Below are 20,652 nucleotides of genomic sequence, written 5' to 3'. Positions count from 1 at the left end.
AGTTCAGTTTTCTTTGCTATAAAAATCACCTTTCCCGTGGGTATATTTTGGTAAACATTTTGTATGTTGTAGATATAAAATTTAACTATATATATTCATAAAAAAAAAACGTTTTGTTGCAATTATGTCCAAGTTTGGTGCTTTAAATCCGTATTTCTGGTGGACTATCCCTATCCAACGCTGCTAGGCTAGGCCTAGCCTTACCTCGATTTGGGTTCTGTTATGACACATAAAAACGTCCGACATGATATTTTCCGTTGCTAGTATTGACACTTGTGAAATATAATATTTCATAGGAATTATTTAAAATTTGTTAAAAAACTGATTCTGACTGAGATTTTGACACTTAAACAAACATATCTCAGCCTAACCGAACGACCGCATTGTGCGAGAGATGCGAAGTACAAAACTAATCTCATTAGAGAGGGCGCACTTTATTGACTGTATAAATGTATACATAAAAGCGAGAGTATCCCAGTGGATGCGATCTACAACCTCTGAATTTGCCTAGTAACGATGAATTCGTCGAGAAAATGGTAATATTTTATGAGAAATAGTCTGTATTTCTCATTTTTTTTAATTCTTTTGCGTAAAATTAAAATTCATGCCAATATTTTTCCATGATTTATAATAATTGGAGTAATGCAAATGCATATTTTTTTTTAGTTTAGTTTTTAGTGAAATTTTGCCGGGAATGGAGCTTTAAGGTTTCAAATATTGTTGCTATGTAATAATATCTTATGTCAAACCCCAAATTTTTTTTATTGTTTTTAATGTTGTTTCAAATATTTAGGATTCCATTTCTGTTGAAGTTCATGACTCTTAGTTTATTTTTATCAGTAAACTTTTGTAAGTATTACTTAGGACAATATTTTAGCTTAATCCTGTAAAATATATTTATGTATGTCTTTAATATTTAAACGTTTAATTCGTTTTATATTTTGTATCTCTATTGATTTTGAATATTGTATAAATTGTTTATTTTAATTTTATAATTATCTCGTCAAGGTTACCGAAGCTAGTAGCCGAATAAACGTAGTCGGTAACTTCCCTAAGAAGAACAAGCACCTATGTATATTATTCTTTAAGCCGAATGAAATTCTTTGCGTGTCTTTTTTGCTTACCAAGATTTTCATTTCAGCATTCCCGTCTAATTAGTGTGGTATTTCTTTTTCGTTTTTAAATTTTTAAATTTGTGTTTTCAAGGTTGAGATTGTTGTGTTTTCTTTGACGAAATGAAATAAATATGCCAAATTTTATTATTGTATCCCAAAACGCTTAATAGTTTTACAAATTCGCAATGTATTTTAATCGTAGGAAAGCTAGTACGGTACGGTAGTATAAAAAGGCTTACCACAGAAGTGTTTCTGGTGTGGTTGGACGTCTCTTCAGTGTCTGGAGCAGCCTTGTTTAAAAATAAAAAAAATATATATATATTTGACTTAATATTATACCAAAAAGGACATCCAAGAATTATTTTTATCCGTTAAGTAATAGCAAGAATTAAATCAACGTATCAAAAAATTCCCCACCCCCAATAATATAATTCAGTAATAAAGTAGTTTAATTTTTTTTTATTTTCAAACTATTTAAATGCAATAAAATAGCAAACATTTAGTCAATAAATCATTTAGTCAATAAAACATAAGTCATACGCATTTAAAAAAACTAAACTATTATGATAAAAATCAGTAATAAAATTGATATTTTAAAAACTATTTAAATGCTGTAAAATTGCAAAAATGAATAAAAAAAATCAGCATAAATCATATGCATTTTTGAAAACTAAAATAACCTAGTTTTGTTTTAAAACAATCTACCGGTAATGTCAAATAAGTTGCCATTTATATTACTGCTTGTAGGGATCATACAAAATATTAATAACATAGTGCATAGATTAAAACAATAAATAAATAACTTCTTGTCATCAAAATTATACTGTACAGTACTAGGTGATACTGTATTTTGTTAAATATGTGTTATAAATGTAATGGTAATGTATTGTTTGTTGAGCCATAGGTCTATATAATAAATGTGACCCAAGACCAAAAAAGGATTGTAACTCCGTACTCTATCAAAACAGGTTTTTAATGTAAATGAATAAAGCACATCTATAACCTTATAATGAGGGCTCAATGACCTTAATCGGACAATTACGTGTAAAGTTAAGCTATTTTGAATTATAATTATTCTCTATAAACTGGCCTATAAAGTTTTGAGCAAAATGGCTTTTAAAGTAGGCCTACTGAAGAAATTGAAGAAAAAATCACAGCAGCAGTCAAAGAAACTCCTAAGCAACAACACAGTTCCCATTGAGCTATTGCGATGAAATTTCTACGGTTAGCTGGAAATAGGTTGGGGAACAGAGATCTTCTATTTTTATGTCGATACTCCAGGGGGTTAATTAGTGATACCCCGGGGAAGTTGGTTATACCTTTATAAAGCTGAATCATCCTAGGTACTTATTATGGCATCCCCGTTGTTTTGATGAATTTAGTAGACATAAGTGTTTTATTCGTCAAGCCTTGTTGTAGAGGTTGTTTTGTCGCGGTGTGAATGAAAAAGGGACGGGGTAGGGTTATGGGGGTCTGGATTCTTTTTTTTTTTAAATTTATAAACAATTTAAAAATACAACATTTTCAGAATTAAGCAAGTAAAATGATCAGGAATTCTATTGTTGCAAGCTACATTGTACCATCGGGAGGTGGTAAACAATCTGTTTCGAACTAACGGTTCCATCTTTAAAATAATGGTAGATCAAATTAATTACTCTCTACCTAAATATTTTTCCAAAGCAATTGTAATGTCAACACTTACGTTATTGTTTGATTCTTTAAAGTTGTGACTATTTTGTACACCACGATTTGAATGACGTTGTGTGAGTATACTTCATCAATACGTTATAATTTCACGTCGGTGAAAATAGTGCAGATGATTGTTCTGTTGGCGTCAGTATTTTTTTTGTAAGTTTCAATAACCACGACTAGTTTCTCAACATGTACTCAACCGCAATCTACATCATTTCTGATCCGCTTTACTGCCAGACGGAGAGAGGATTGCTTTCCAAATCTTTTCCAACAAGTCATGAAACAGTTTAGTATTACTTGAATAAATTCAAGGCTATTTCCTTCATTTAGGTATACATTTACATAAGCTTCGTGCCACAGAACGATGCACTACAATACTTTCGGAACATAATTTAAAGTTTGTTCAACTATTTTGTACTTGATTTTGAATGACTTCATGAATACGTTTTAGATTTACTGCACTACAAAGAACCGAAATGTTCTTTAATAGGTCTAACCTGGCTCTGTGACCATTCTACTATTTTATAACTATACTGCTTGTTTATTCTGAAATCACATACATAGCATATATGAGTGCTAATAAACGTATTATTATATCTGATAGTTTTCATTTATCTACTTTGGGGCCTGAATTTTGTGTAGTGAATAAGTGGTTTAAAAGCGAATAGAAGTATGGCGGCTTGAAATTTGGTAAATTTATAAACGTTTCTTCATAAAATTACAAAATGTTATGGTTTAGAGTTGAAATATTGAACCCAAGCTTCAAAAATAGTAAGATTAAAGGTAATACTTTATATTTATGACATAATCACATTTTGCTCAAATTACATGTTATACTGTTATACTATTTAGCCCTTTTTCTCGAAACCTGGTGATGCGAGTTTACAGCCCTTTCGTGGTCTTGGGTCACAAATAAGTTGCCATTTATATTACTGTTTGCAGGGGGATCATACAAAATAATAATATCATAGTCCATAGATTAAAACAATAAATAAGTAACTTGTTGTCATAAAAATTATACTGTACAGTACTAGGTGATACCGGTACTGTATATGTGTTATAAATTATGTATTGATAATGTATTTGTTGAGCCACAGGTCTATATGATAAAATACAGTAACTCATTTTAAGAAGTCAGGTCTTAATTATGTGAGAGTTGTTTTATGTTTATTTTTGTGTAATTTGGTAATCTAATAGTGTAAGTTATTGTGTAAAACTAAGACACAGGAGTACGGAAAGCATTATTAATTTATTATCTTTGATGTTAATATTTGTTAGATTTAACTTCTACTGCATTTATGGCGTATTTTAAGTGTTGGTTGTGGAGGCAAAGGTGAAAAATGAAGATTAAAATTAAAGAAAATTTTTAAAATTTGGTAACGAAAGATGAAAACGAAAGAAAAATTTAAGTAAGCTAAGTAGAAATTACGAAAATGTAACGTAACATAACCTAAAGAACGCACGAGAGGATAAGAAATATTTTAACCATAAGATGTAAAGCAAACTAAGACAAAAGAGTACAGATAATTTTCTTTTGATGAGATGAAAGTGGGACGACCCCACGAAAGAAAAAAAAAAGATTACCTTATATATACTGTCTTCGGTAGTAGCAGCACGGCCACGAGAATATTCAGTAGTAGCAGGCCAATATTCGTCAGACAATGTACTGTTAGCATATTCGCCTGAATCAGAATCAACTGCGTAGCAAGTAAAGTTACATGTAGCCAAAGCTAATATTAAAGCCATCGTAAGCTTAGTATTTCTAGGCAAAATGGCCTTTTTACGTAGGCTTAAAGCAGATTCCATTCTTAGGTTAAACTACGAGCTGTTTAGAAAAGACTTTAAACCAAAAATAATGTATGCTTTTATTTTATTATTATATTCTGACATCATAAAATATAGATGTTACAATTAATGTTTACGCCTGCTTCCATGGTGATCATTATTATTGATGGATCTATTGTTTTCTTTCTACAGAGGACCTTCTACATCTATTGATAATCATCAAACCAATCATTAACTTTTTTCCTCTTCACTGTTGTTGTTAAGCGCCTCGAGGTTGTATCAACGTGAGGCGCTACATAAATCCAGAATTATTATTATTCTACTCCACTAGTAATTTGAATTTCGTTAGAAAATAGGTGGTTAAATGAGTAAACATAACCTTACGTTTAAACACCTCGAAAATTGTTTCGCATAAGAATTTGCTATTTATTCAGGACCTTATTGAAAAAATGTAGTTCATTTTAAAGTTATTGCATGTGTTTTTATCGAATACATAACCCGATTAATTAGGTTACAAAATAAAATTCGAATGTCTGGTGGAATCGGTAGGCCCATTTTAGAAATAAAATTATGGATCGATCAATTTGGTATTGTTGCTCTTTTCATGCAGGCCAAAACATTAATTCCAGAATATTTAATGAGATATAGTCAGTGTACAATATAATAAAGTCGACTAGGACATTATAAATAAATTCAGTTCTATAAGTAGTAGTAGGAGTGATCGTAGGAAATGATGTTACATGTAGCAAAAACTAAGACCCCAAATGACAAGTAGGTAAAAATGGCCCCAATTAAAATTCTGTATTAAAACTGATTTTAAAAAAAATCATTATATGCACTTTTTTTAACTGAAATATTTTAGTTTTTAAAAGGAATCTAACATCAAATAAATTGACATTTACATTTGACTTTTTGCAGGGTATATATTAAATGATAAAATATTCAAAGATAAAAAAAACAATGAATAACACTTTCTATTTTTTCCATTTAAATGTTAAAAAATAGCAAAAGCATAATCAATAAATCAACATAAATCATGCATTTATTAATACTAAAATACTTTATGGCCAATTTCACGGAAGCGGAATCACAATTTTCCAGAAATTAGTATTAGTAAACCCCGCAAACAATGAATTGATGAACATCAAATTATTAGGCCTATTTATATTTTTTAAGAAAAAGAGAGTTCTACAATCATATTTAAAGGGTTTGGATAAGATTCGCAGTGTGTTTGGAGGTTTGTGGTGTATTTAAAAAAAAAAAAATCAAAATTTTAACCAGAATATAGGTTCTTATGAGTATTTAATTTTCTTATTGATAGGCCTATATCAAGTGAGTCAATCACAATTGACTTGTTTGGTTTTCTACAATGTGTTTTGGTGGGTTTGTGGGATTTAGCAATACCATTAATATAGTAATAGTATCTAAGAATAATAATTTTAAAAAAATACTTAGACCTAACAGCCGCCCATACAAAAAAGATCTATTAATTAATCAATCAGCAGTCTACTTCTAGAGCTACTCATATCCTAGGAGATAAAAACTTTAAAAAAGTTATTTTAGTTCTTAAATATGCATATGGTTTATGTTGAGTTATATATTCAATTTTTGCTACAGGGTATTTTTAACAGCAATTAACTTTTTTTTTTTATATAATTGAGGGCCATTTTTTATTTATTGATTCAATTCTTGCTTATTACAGTATTTACATATTTGAAGATTTAAAAAAAATATCATTTCTATTACTGATTTTTTTCATTAGGGCCATTTTACCTATTTTTCATTTGGGGCCATTTTTACCGGGGCCATTTTTCTCAGAGCTATTTTTTCCTAGGCCGTTTTTACCGGGGCTATTTTTACCTACAACCATTATTTAGATGTTAAGCAGAAAAATGCTATGCTTTATATCCATATTGGTACACTGACTATATCCTCATAAAATATGTTGCAATTAATGTTCACGTATGATTCCATGGTAATAAATTAGAACAGCATCAATATGACATTGATCGATTCATAATTTCCTTTCTTCAGTGAGCCTACCTAGTCCACCAGAAATTCGAATTTTATTTTAAAAAAATAATGGGCGTTCCATTGATTATACATAACCTTGATATAATTTAGAAGCGGTTTGGCGCAGCGGGAACGGTTTGCTTTCCCAACACCTCGAGGTCGGGGTTTAATTCCTTTGCTGTGCATTTCGCTTGTGTCCTTGAGCAAGACACTTTATCTGCATTGCTTCTCTTCACCCAGGAGTATAAATGGGTACCTGGTGGGATTGCCTGCTCTGCACTGATTACCAGCAGCAACACTTAGCATGTGGACCCAATAACCAGGGAAAGGAACTGCGCGTTACAACCGCATGGAAGAGGCGCATTATAAATGCCCGTACCAGTACCAGTTAATATTTACGTTTAAACACATCATCAAAAGTTGCTAATATCAAAATCAAAAAGTTGTTTCTCATAACAATTCGCATTTTAGGGAGGAGCTTATTGAAAAATGTAAATGATTTTAATGTTAGTGCATGTGGTACATGTTGCAAGTAATGTTTCAATAGATATCAATATACATATCTATTGTATACTGTATTTGAAAATCGAAATGTGTCAAGCACTCAGCCAAACATATGAAATGCACAATTACTGTCTCTTATACACATCTAGATGTGTATAAGAGACAGGGACACAACATATTCAGGATAAGTGAGAGGTCTAAATTCAATAGATCTATTTAAAATTACAATTAAATTAAACAAAATTACAATTCCCTTTTACAAAATTACCTAAAGCTAGAAAAACATCAAACTTCACACAAGACAAATCAAATACATATAAATCGTCAAAGAAAGGTAAATGCAGTGTGAACATCGTGTAGCATAGGCCATCTCTCAACTTGACTTTATTGATCTGATTTATTTACTTCACTTCAACTTGAATTTATTGATTTTTTTTCTAGTATTGCTAATTTCGGAGAGCGCTTCCAGCGTCGGTTTATGTCAAAAAACTTGTTAGTTGAATCATATTTCCTCCATGGTTGAATTTGGATGTAAGAAAAAGTATACTATGGAACGCCAAAGAAATAAGTAACATGAAACGCCATTGGTGCCAAAATCTCTCCCAAGCATTTTCACTGATTAAGACAAGTTTAAAGACTGAAACCCAATCTAAAAAAAGTCTTGTCATAGCTGGTCAGATACTCAAAAATGATTACAAAAATAAAGTAAAAAACATAAGCAAGGATTGATAAATCATCACAACATAAAACAAATATATACAGGCCAATATTATATATAGTTATATATAGTGTCTAGTGGTTATGACACTCGCCTTGACAGCGAGAGGTCGCAGGTTCGAGTCCCGCCAGAGGCATTTTATTACACAATTTCTTTATTCATTTATTTACAGGACTACATTCGTTGAGAGCTATGCTATTGGCCTATATATATATATAACTCACTGAACAACAAAATAACTTCAAAATTGTACTATTCGACATGCATAACGCAAATGCCTGGTCTGACAACTTGTGTCATGTTTAGAGAACCGAAATTGAGAAACAAATCAAGATATAAGTTTATGTAATTTTTTTAGATGATATCAGTTTACATAGAGTACGGTAGTTCTTTTTATTTAAAAACAACATTATATTAAATAAAGAGTAATAAGTTGAGTAAGATAACAACAAATCATTTGTGTGGTCAATTTAATGAAGTAGAAAGTGATTTTATTTAGCAATATCTGAGCCCTCAAGTAAGTTAATAAAACGCATTCATTTCTAAAAACAGTACTAATGTAACTATCGCCATCTATAAAAGAAGTCAAATGCCCCACCCTTATTAGCCACGAATATTGATAATACAGTAGATGCGCAACTTTATTTATAATTGTTTTATATCATTGGCTTATTTTGTAAAATTTACGTATTTGTACAAAATTTTAAGAAACTCCTACGTAGGCCCTACGTAATACTAAATGGTGCCACTTAATAAATATAGCATACCGTGAAACCTCGAATAGATGCTAAGGGCTTCTATTCTTCTCCTTTTTTTTTCTTTTTGCGAATTTTGCATGGTCTTCTTTTGGGGGGGGGGGGCGCTTCAAATTGGGCTTCTACTGTTTCGATGTTTTACGGTATTCTGCTGAAAGCATAATGCGTGAAAACATCTTTCATGCATATTAAAAATAACAATTAATTAGACATACCGTATTCATTATTTTCACTATTTATATAATTGGATTTTCGAAATATAAGTCATGTTTCTATACAGTATATGATAATATATATATAGGCCTATATATATCAGATAATCCACACAATAATATATATATAATATATTTTAGTAAATATTATGTGCTGCAAAAACATGTCTACATTTCTACTTTGTATAAGCGTAATGGTTTTATATGTAACATAATGATACAAGAGCGCTGAGATGGATAGGAAATTGATGTTTTGTCTTGAGGCCAAGAATAACATCATGTCTGTATGTATAAACATTTTAGCAAACAGGAGCTGCAACATTAACGTTAAAGAAACATTAATTGTATGCGCATGTGATGCCGATGTAGGTTCGACTGCTTTTAATGTAGGCGGTGGTTCACGACTGTTCACATTAGTAAATATGAATGGATGTTCCTGAACAAGAAAAGAAAAACATAAACCACAATAAATTCTCCAATAGCATGATTGGTGTTTACCTCAACTGTAACTGTCCACATATTATGTGAATGTCAGTGTATATGTTGGCGTCAATAGTTTCTTTTTAACTTCTTTTGCTACACTTCAGCACACCAAACCATTGGATTGACCTTACCAAACCATTGGATTGACCTTACCAAACCATTGGATTGACCTTACCAAACCATTGGATTGACCTTACCAAACCATTGGAATGACCTTACCAAACCATTGGATTGACCTTACCAAACCATTGGATTGACCTTACCAAACCATTCGATTGACCTTACCAAACCATTCGATTGACCTTACCAAACCATTCGATTGACCTTACCAAACCATTGGATTGACCTTTCTATTAAGACCTCTCCCTTAGATACTGTTGCTAAGGTGCAGGATTTTAATGTAATTTTAAGTGTTTGTGGGATAAGTGCATAATCCTGGCTATTATAAATAAAAATAGTTGTTGACTCCTATAAGGTCGATTGAATTGAATTTATTATCTCAGCACCTAAACAAATGTAAAAAAAAACAAGGAGGGATCAGCACAATTTACCCAATCCTTGGTAAAGTCCACTCAAGCACAAATCCTCCCCAAACTGCTATCACCTGTGCTTAAATTGATTAATATTCTATGGTGAAACCACTTTTTTAATTGAATACAATGAAACATCAAAGAACAAGAAAACTTTGCTACATGGTTCATGATATACTGTTTAATGCTTTTCATTATCACAGATATTTGGTTCACACTTCCTATTTCATCAAAAAATAGGAGTATTAAAATTGAACAAATGCAGATATGTATGCATCCAAAATATATAATGTATTCTTGTGGTTATTAAATTTATTCTTCCTCTTGTCACCAGGTCAAAGGATCCAACGTGGTCCACCACGTAGCGACTCACATACAAAAACAAGCTATACAATAATGTACATTATTAACAAAGTTCCTCTCTTCAAAATAGATATTTTTCTGTAAAGGCTACGGTCACATAAGAGTCTCAAGCCTGGGTTGATTCAGTATTGTTGAGATCTCATGCCGGGCTTCAAAATGATCAGTGTCCACCCTTACCTGGATTGACCAAATCGAGTCTAGTCTTGTTGAAATCCTTGCGCATATACATAGAAATGCTGACTGTGATTGGTCATATTTTGCTCACAGGCTTTTGTGAGACAGTGGAATGGTAAATTCTAGGTCAACCCAGGGCAAATGTGAAGGTAGCAGCTTTCTGGGATGAGAGCAATTTCAAGTCAGCCATGCGTCAACCAAGGTTGATTCAGATTACAAATTTCTCACCCGTACTCAGCCAAGGCGGGTTTGAGGTTCTGTAGTGTGACCGCAGCAAAAGATCCTTAATTTCAGCAGCTGCTTTATCAAATACGTTTCTTTTTTAAATGTTTCAAATACTGATATCATTGCTTGGCATTATACTGGCGTTATACTGTGTGGATTTGTGGTTTAGTGGTTAATGCACCCTCTTTACAATCTTAAGATCCTAGGTTCAATTCCTAATGAAAACTGCCATTTTTTTTTTACCATAATCAATACTCCTCAAGCTGAGACAGATCCTTGTCAAGCTTCAGCTTTCTTGGATGCTATTTTTGTTACATAATTGCACAAAGTGTTCATGGCACTAGTGTTATAGCAGCAGTTGAATCACTTACATTGCATTCATACATGATTAATGGTACTTTATTCATTATTATTTTAAAATAGAGCCTATATTTGTTTTGTTTTTTTTAAGATTTTATTTACATTATAAAACATAACAACTTATATCTACAACTATACAATGTATTGCATGACCATCTATCAGAAGAAAATACAATATTTATAGCAAATAACGAAGACATTTTTCATAGCAGACAACTATGTATTTGCAGTAAATGTCAATTATTTAAATCCAGACAGCGGTTATTTATTAGCGGACAATGGTTTTCATGTACATAGGGGCACTGTAGTTTATAGCAGACGACTATGTCTTTTTCCAATTTCTGGTAGATGACTGCTTTCGAAGTCCCAAACCTTCTTGTCAATGACGCTTGAAGGGGAGACTTGTTGCGCTGATGATGGCTCATATGTCAGATTTTGTTGTTTAACAATGGCGTTAATGTAGCTTGCTATAAGCAGAGTTATCTCAAGAATCTGAAAAAAAAAAATGATATAACAATTATTTAAAACAATGATATTAAAGTAATATTAGATATAACAAACAATAACAATACTAATATCAATTTAATTATTGGCATTAATATGGGTATTATTATTGTTTGGTGAACACTACCAAATAAACAGATGCTCATCTAAATGGGTCACTGGGTCGTTCATTCGAAATTAATATATATATATACTGTCTCTTATACACATCTAGATGTGTATAAGAGACAGATATATATATATATATATATAAATACAAATATAAAAATAAAAAATAAATATATAAATAAATAAATATAAATAAAAAAATTAATATAAATATAAATATAAAAATGTATAGAATATGTGATAAATGTATATATATTTAAAAGATATTAAGATTTATTGAAGTATAATAAAATATCTTACTAAGGTGGAATAATCTAGAAGGCTAATACTATCATCTTGTACAGCGATGTAAATATCACCACAGTTTCCAAATTTGGTCTGAAATTAAGAAAAAAATAATAACATTTAAAACAAAGAAACATTTAATTAATAATAATAATTATCATTACTTGGATTATTGCCCATAAATATATATTAATTGTTATATAAATAAATATGAATACATTAATTGTTATATGAATCATAATTAGCCAAGGTTTTGTCAGGTGTAATTTTCTAATATTTATGAATGCATTCATATATATCACAATTAATTAAAATTGCAGGCGTGTTCTTCATTGAAATTTTAAAAATTTACCATCAAAAACATTTGCAGCAATGTAACAGACACATTTCTGAGTGTGATGTAATAAAGGGGGACTGTTTATGCAAATACTCTTTAAAAAAATAATAATGTAAAAATGACAACAAACATCATTTAATTGTGTGCTCTTTTCAGAAAAAAAAGTTAGTCATAAGAAAGTGTATTTTATTTTGTTGTTTAAATGAATGACCTCTATTTTTACTGAGTGATTAGCATATTCAAAACAACTTTCTACCATGCTATAAACTCACCTTAGCTGAAAATAACTTAGCTCCCAAGAACGGCCACTTCCTGGTCACACCGAGATAGATGCGTATGCACTCCTGCTGAGTGCGTCCCCGTAGTCCTGTCCATTTGTCTGACAGCTTCATTTTTAATGTTCTAAAATAACAATGTTTAAAAATTAACTTTATTTCACAAATGTTATTACAAAACAAAAACATACATTTCCAACGGTGCCACAGAAATTTGGAGGGTTTTACAGATTTTACCAAACATATTTTATACAGTTCACTAAAATATGTTAGTCTTAGCTGAGTTGAATGGCCGAGCGGTTTAGTTAGAAGCCTCACAATAATATCAGCGCAGGTTCGAGAGACATGCTCGCCTATGGTTCTGGTGGTGGAACAAGTCTTCTCGGACAGGGACTATAAACCATAGGCAAGTGCACACGAAAGAACTCAGCAGATCTTTTGAGAAGAGTAGGGGGTTATCCAAGTGTACTGGTCTATACAGCCCAGCTGGAACCAGTTTACCGTGTAGCAAAAAGGGCCCATAGGGGAGAAGAAAGTTACTGTCCATGCCTTGAGCACTTTGAGACTTTGGTGCAAAGTGCTACATTAGTGTAACTACGAAAATTTACACAATATTTTAAAATAAAATTTAATGTAATAATGTTTCATACAATTTTTACCTCATTTCATCCTCAGCATTTGTTTTGTATCTTTTGGGGTAGAATTTGTCAACTGCTTTGTCCAATGTTTCTGCCATGGTGCCTGCTCCATCAGCCGAGTGTTTGCAGTCACCATTATCAATCTGAATCATTTAACAAAAAATAAAAATAATATAATAGTAATAATTGTGCATAGTACATAAAACATTTATTTTTTTCTTCAACTTTATTTTTAAAATGTGACTCTAACAGCCTATAATCTGCAAAAAAGATAAATTCAACAATAGTTATTTAATTTTTTTTAATTACAATTTTTTACAGTAATTCAATATACAATGTGTACTTCAGATATACAATTTCAAAATATGCCTATGATTAAAATAATTTAGATTTGAAACATATGAGGGTACAATATCATAACAGAATAAAAAAAAAGAGAATGATAGAACATTTCAAATAAATTTTTATTTTACTGACTCCTACCTGAATCATAAGCGCTGCCAACTCTAAGGCTAGTTCTTTATTTAATGGGAATCGACCATGGATCACATCATCGTTAATCTGATACGTTACAAGAAGACGCTCTCGTTCTGTCTCTTTCTTCACTTCTCTTCTGAAATACAACCTTTGGGGGAAAAAAAAAATGCATTTGAAAGGGTAAAGAAAATGCTTTATCATAACACAACCTGATTTAAATTACAGTAGTAGACTACTCATGATTAAGTGTAGATCACAGAAATATTTATGTTATATTTGCACTTTTCAGGTTAAATGAAAAGCATTTCATTTTAGAAATTTTGAGATTTATGTGAAATATGAGTGTGGAACAACATCATGATACCCATATATGGGTGTGATAAAAATCACCATTATGGCATCATGCCCATATAAGTACAAATGACAGATATTTTTTAAAATGAAAACAGGATAATTTATACAGAGCTGTATTGGACTCTTGACAGGATTTCAGAGTTTCAGTTGGCAAGGATATACAGTATCAAACAATTAAGGCAATGTACTTGTAGACCACAGCTGAAAAGGAAGATGCCATCAGCAGATATCAGAGATCTTTATCACTATAATATATCCCCATATAACTTAGCACAACTCTCAAAAAGACCTATTCATCATAAAGTATAATGCAATTCAAAGTAGCCTAAATATTACTGATGTGATAAAATAGAATGATTGTTTTCAATGGAAAGAGAAGTGATGTCATACTGTAGTGTTTCCTGGCACTCAGTAGAATAAAACATTAGTGACTTTCAAAAGGATGAAATTAAAAAAATATTTCCTAACAATCACATTATAGATTTTAAAACTGTTGTGATTGGCTGTGCCTGATTCTTGATGGAAATAAACAATGGCAAAAGCATGAGAGAAATAATTGTGATAATCAGGACAATTGCATGTAGCATTACAACTCCCATAATCAGAAAAAAAAACAATAGAAAAAAAAATCAAGCCGATTTTTAATTAAGATGCACTTGGCACAAAAAGGACACTTTTCATCTTAATGCTTTTCACATTATTTTAATCAATAATTGTCTATCTGTATCTTTTGGATTTTTCTAAAGATAAGTTTAATTATAATACTAATGCAGTTTTCATTTTAGGGAGTTTGTTAGAATATAAATCCCAGCTGATTTTCAAATGGAGATAGGAAAGTACTAACCTGTTTTTATAAGTCAGTTTAACAACTTTGGTGCTTTCAATTTTACCATTCTGTGCCTCCTTTAATGTCTGCTCCCACTTTGATATCACATCACAAACCTGAAAATAAATATAACAAGAATTTGGAAGTCTTAAGATAGGAAGTACAAAAGGGGACATAATGAAACAAATTTAACACTATATATGTTAATAATAAAAATAAAAAGCTTGCAATTCTAAGTACATACAATTACATGTGATTTTTTTTAGATTTATGGAGGGGTCACCTTTCCTGCTTAACTTATATTCAGGGTTTACTAAAATAAACACATTTTTTTTAAATTTCATTTATTTCTTTATTCTGAATACAAAATAATATTCATGGATAAAACACAATAAAGTACCAAAACGGCAAACTTATTTCCATTGTGATCCAAAAATCTGTCTTTGTAATCATTTGTTTTTATAATTATATATTTATTTATGTAGTATTTTGTAGTAAAATGTTTGAAAATCAGTAAAAAAATTAACTGTTTTGATTTGAGTCGTTAAAGAGCAATTTAATTTTTAACTGGTTCCTTACTGAGACAGTTTCAGTTCATTCATCATAAAATAACATGGGATAACAGATAATGTATTTTTTTTAATAAACTGAAAATTTTAACAGTCCACATATGTTATATTCTAAGGATAAAGAACATACAAATACTATGGTATTACTTGAACGTTACCTTAACACTCCCTTGTAGACAATGCTCCGCATCTCTTCCTGATGGATCATCAGTAAACAAAGCAAAGCCTGACTGCTCTGTGTCGCGCATTCCTATTTGCTGGTTCAGAGTGGTTATAAGCTCTCGTACAGTCGTGGACCCATCAAAACTCACCACCTATAGAAAATAAGTACTTGGTATTTACACACTTTTATATTTTCAATTGAGAATGTCACATACCACAATTTTTAAATAAACAATACCATAAATCCATGGTGGAAGACCCATTATTTTCTGTGAGATTTCTTTTTGTAGCTGGCCTAAAGTACAGGTTCTGTATCAAGCCCACATCCAGGGGGATTCAAGAGGTTTGAAAGAACCCCACTTTTTAAGAAATGCAATTTGAAATTATTACTAAAAAGTACAATTTGCATGTATGTTTTTGAAATTAATTCTAAGTATTTGAAATTTGGCATTTTTATTGCAATTTCAGGACATCTGAGGTGTTATATCTTTAAAATTATAAATATGGTAGGCCAGAGGTGAGTGTGGATTCAAAGTGCCCTTTTGTGAAAAATTAGAACCCCTTTTAAAAATCCTGCCTACAGGCTTGTGTATTGTAAATAAATTACCTGATATAAACCATTCATAAAATGTACAGGAACACTGATTGGATGAGAATGGTAGAAAGGATTCCGTAGTATGATTGACAGCACTTCTGTTCTTGATGGACGTGCTTCACGCACACCATTCTTCAAAGTTCGTTCCAAAGTTCTCTGGCAGAATATTGCATATTTCCCAACTTCAGTTCTGAAATTAGAGTTAAATGTCACTTATTAATACTTGATAACTACCAATGTTTCAGCAACATTATCACACATTGGTATTACCATAATGTGTTGCACACATATTAAATGCACCCCGAATAACCAAACCTTTCTGTGCCTCATAGCTCAGTTGGTAGAATATCCAAATGTTAATCAGAAAGTCTTGAGTTTGAATCCCATTGTTCAAATATTTATTATCACTTTTAACACTGTGAATTGATATGGTTCTGTAAATTCATCTTGAATAACTAACACATCAACATACTGTTAAATTTATTGTATTTTATTTGCTCAAAAGTCTACAGCAACAAAATTTGCCAATTAGACAATTGAAACAATAACAACTTATGTAAATATAAGAAATAAACAGAGTTACATATAAAAAATATTTTTTTAAAAATTTGAAAAGAAATCTGAAAAACTAAACTCTTCCACTTGACTTGTTTTTATTTTATTTTTTTTTTAAAGAATTTTGATTATAACCAAACCCCTCAACTTAATGTGAATTTTAAAGTTTTTGCAAATACACCTTTAATAAATGAAACCCCAACATACTGTGAATTGAAATTTTTTTACAAATGCACCTTGAATGAACCAAACACCCCTTAACTTATACTGTGAATTAAAATGTTTTTGCAAATGCATCTTTAAATAAACAAACCTCCTCAACTTACTGTGAATTGAAATGTTTTTGAAAATACATCTTGAATAAACCAAACCCCTCAACTTACTGTGAACTGAAATTGTTTTTTTAAATGCATCTTGAATAAACCAAACACCCCTTTAAATTACTGTGAATTGAAATGCTTATGCAAATGCATCTTGAATAAACCAAACCCCTCAACTTACTGTAAATTAAAATATTTTTGCAAATGCATCTTGAATAAACAAAACCCCCCAACTTACTGAGAATTGAAATGGTTTTGCAAATGTATCTTGAGTAGCCACATAAACTTCTGCCGCGGCAGGAACAGCGTTGTGCACATTGCCAGAAGCTGCCACGCCTGCAGGAATGCAAAAGTGGGAGTACTGTTTTGAGTCTCTTGTGTGAGATCAACCATGGAAGATGAGATAGAGGTATGCCCTGCCCCTTCGCAGGAGGCAAACCAATTATGCGTGCCACAGAGTAAGTTCTGGAATAGAAAGAGAGAAGGCATTCGTGTAGAGTTAGAACAGGCATGCTGGGTGAATAACGATGAATATTAATGAATTAGAATAGAATGTTGTGCAGTAGTAACTAAAATAATATGAGACTGCATATCCTTAATTTTCAGGCAAATATTTAAATTGATAAAATGATGCACAAATGTAAACAAAACGTTTAGGGTTGAAGTCCTGTGGATATGAAGAGAAGAATAAGAGAATCATTTTCAACAATATATTATTACTTCTATTATCAGCAGAGCCTTCAACAAGTTTTTTGTCTGCATAAATACAAATAGTAGGCAAACCAAGGATTTAATATTCTGAATAATGAATCCTTGGTCAGACACAATAGTGACATTATTAAACAGGTATCACAACAATGCCCTGTCAACAATGCCCTGTCCAGGCTATCAAATTTCATTTGAGAAAACTTGTAACATGCCTAAATATGGTCATGATGACATCATATCATGACCAAATATAGGCACATACCACATTTTTTTGTCAAAGAAAATGCGATTGCTTACACAAAGCTTCGTAATACCCATAATACAAAATTGAGTTCTTTTAGTATCTTGCGCTTTCTATGATCCTTACATCTTCATTAAGTGTTCAAATTGAGGAGACCGTGTGCACTTCCGAGTGTACGTACCTGGAGACTGGTGGCCGTAATTGGAGGCTTAGGAGTAGTCTGTTTGATCAGCTGGCAATACATTTCATTCTGAAGCTCTGGGTGTGTGACGCAGGTCTGCAAAGCACTTTGGGCTAGGTTAACATGGTAGTCAATTGCTGGGGAGTCCATCATGACGTTGATAAACAAGTTGCAAGCCTAACAAGAAGAAACAATAAAGAAGAACATTTACTTAAAAATTCCACACTGATTCAGACATTGGGCACATAGAAAACTAATGCCGTGTCATAATAAACAGTGACAGATCCACAGAGCCACCTCCCTAAATTTTTCAAAATTATAGAAACATTGAGAAAATAAGAAAATCAATTTCAATTTTAGTTTGAGAGTGCCATTTCTGGCCATCTAAAGGTGCTAAAATCATAGCTTTTCTCACCCAATAAATATTTCTTACCAACCGTGGTTGTGATGAAGTGGTCCAAACTTCCCATCTGTAAAATTCCCTCCCTTGAGCCCCCTAATTCAAAATCATGGATCCACCACTGTGTGTGTAATGAGTGCAACACTTTTTCAATGGGATTAATAAAGTTAATATTTCATCTTATCTTATATTAAGATAGTAAAAGTAAAACATAGTCCTAAAAACCACTTCAAATCTGGGGTATCTCATGACCAGCCAAAAATATTCATGGGAGAAAATACAACCACAAGGTTTAAAATAAAACACCCCAAAAAGTATCCACCCACTAAACAGCCTTCTTTAAAATTTCAATAGATCCATATCATATCGTATCCATTCCAGCTAAGGTGATATAAAACAAAAGAATTTATAATCATGAAATGATTTTACCTTGTTCAACTTAACAGCCTCTTTCTTGAGGGCTTCTGAAGGCAGTGTGGTTAGCGGCTTGTCAATGCTGTCCTTGCTTTGACACAAATGAGGATGACGCCACAGCGTGCTGGAAGGGTCGCCCTCTACATCCATCAGCTTGGCAATAAGTCGTTCGTATTCAGTTCCAATATTTCCCAGTCCCGAGCCAGAAGCTACTGTGAGATGGTAAAGCCAAGTGTCCTGCAAAATAAAACCAATAATAATATTCAGTGACAGATTTGTATAAGAGACAGGGGGAAGGGGGTGGGGTGGAGGTTTTATCCCCCACCCCTAATTTTTCATAACTTATTTATGACTGTGAAATAATAGCCAACTAAGTTGGCCTAAATTAAAACATTTTTAAAGACATGTGAAAAAATTAGTTTATCAATCACATCTACTTTGTGTGAGGAACATACTCTAGTCTTATGGTGGGACTGAGTATGTATTGAATCATCCAAAATTTCTGGTACCTCCCCACCCCTCCCCCCAAAAATAGACTTCTAGATCCGTCCCTTATATTAGATCTTATATCCCTTATATTAGATCTTATATCATGACTAAATTGGTGGAGCCATACTGTGTGCCCATTTACCCTTGGAAATCCTTTCAAACTTATGGTGAGATTTTTTTAATTTAAAAAATTGGTATTATTTGATACTGAACCACATCTAGCCACAAAGCCCCCAGAAAACTGCAACACTGGTAGGGGGAGGGGGCGGAGGCACCCACCTTTGACAGCAAATTAGTTCCACTACAGTTACTTTAAATACTAAAGATGGCCATTAAATTTTCATTGGAATAGGAATTTAGCTCCGCATTATGAATTTTCCCATCCTCCTCCCAAGATGAATCCAGCCTACACCCCTGATGACATTTAGAAAGAATATATTAATATTTTGATCACTCTGTAGAATAGTGGACAATAAATATATGTTTGCTTTCCGGGTTTAAATTCCTTCAACTAAAAATAACTCCACTCACTAATGCTCTGTCACAATGTATAATTTTCTGTGACAAATATTATATGATTTGTCCATATATGGGTATGATGATATCATATCACACCCATATATTGGCAAGTCGCAAGTATTTCTCAAATAAAACTTGACAGAGTATTCCATCCTGTAGGAGTTGTTAGTCATGCATTATTGGATGAGAAAATAAAAAGATTTAATCATTTTTTTACTACAGTGGATTATCAATATTTTTGGATGAAGGGCCCACCCACAAGCATTGGAAAAAACACAAAATACTTAAATACAAATGACAGCAAACCTTTTCTTCTTTGGAGTTCATTAGCAAATAAGTTGGGCCTTGTATCTGATGGTTCACATGAATCACAATCACATGTTTTGGCTCGTCTTCTTTTTCAACTGGGATTCTGCTTTCATCATCCGAATCCATCGAGCAATCAACTTCTTCAACTTGGGTTTCACGCATATTGATTGTACCCACAGGTAGCTTAAGGGGAAACAAAAGTTAAAAAATTAATGTGTAATTTTGTATTAGTTTTTAGTTCCAATGAGAAGCTCTAAAAATACTCTGCTGATTGATAAATAGATTTTTTTTGTATGGGTGGGCATTAGGGTCAATATACTCTACTGCCTCTATTATACTGCCCTCATCGGAGCTTCCTAGATTATGAGAACTTGTTATTAATGGCAATATACTGTATAGCACCTCTGTTAACGAAGGCAAATCCTAGATGTTTCTATTAAGGAGGAGAGCCAATGAC

General features: G+C 32.0%; 2 protein-coding genes across 2 annotated transcripts in view; both read right to left on the bottom strand.

The window, feature by feature from the left end:
- The window catches only part of LOC117107781 (hydralysin-like), a 31,072-nt gene extending 26,457 nt beyond the window's left edge, over window positions 1-4,615 (bottom strand). Inside the window, exons 1-2 of the mRNA XM_033249554.1 lie at window positions 4,392-4,615; window positions 1,355-1,405 (exon numbers count right to left, since the gene is read on the bottom strand). Of these exons, the coding sequence (XP_033105445.1) occupies window positions 1,355-1,405; window positions 4,392-4,613 (273 nt within the window). The 5' untranslated portion in view covers window positions 4,614-4,615. The remainder of the gene's footprint in view (window positions 1-1,354; window positions 1,406-4,391) is intronic.
- Window positions 4,616-9,961: 5,346 nt separating this feature from the next.
- Window positions 9,962-20,652, bottom strand: part of LOC117107741 (pleckstrin homology domain-containing family H member 1-like) — an 80,567-nt gene continuing 69,876 nt past the window's right edge. The window contains exons 15-25 of the mRNA XM_033249493.1: window positions 18,894-19,115; window positions 18,065-18,241; window positions 17,173-17,399; window positions 16,072-16,249; window positions 15,461-15,616; window positions 14,752-14,849; window positions 13,560-13,701; window positions 13,098-13,219; window positions 12,436-12,565; window positions 11,842-11,919; window positions 9,962-11,421 (exon numbers count right to left, since the gene is read on the bottom strand). Coding sequence (XP_033105384.1) covers window positions 11,239-11,421; window positions 11,842-11,919; window positions 12,436-12,565; window positions 13,098-13,219; window positions 13,560-13,701; window positions 14,752-14,849; window positions 15,461-15,616; window positions 16,072-16,249; window positions 17,173-17,399; window positions 18,065-18,241; window positions 18,894-19,115 — 1,713 coding nt within the window. The 3' untranslated portion in view covers window positions 9,962-11,238. The remainder of the gene's footprint in view (window positions 11,422-11,841; window positions 11,920-12,435; window positions 12,566-13,097; window positions 13,220-13,559; window positions 13,702-14,751; window positions 14,850-15,460; window positions 15,617-16,071; window positions 16,250-17,172; window positions 17,400-18,064; window positions 18,242-18,893; window positions 19,116-20,652) is intronic.

This window comes from Anneissia japonica, unplaced genomic scaffold (genome assembly GCF_011630105.1).
Source record: "Anneissia japonica isolate Jap-2015-1 unplaced genomic scaffold, ASM1163010v1 scaffold287871_len1641731_cov197, whole genome shotgun sequence".
Lineage (NCBI taxonomy): Eukaryota > Metazoa > Echinodermata > Crinoidea > Comatulida > Comatulidae > Anneissia > Anneissia japonica.
Note: the sequence above shows the minus strand (reverse complement) of the source record. Positions and strands in the feature narration are given on the sequence as shown.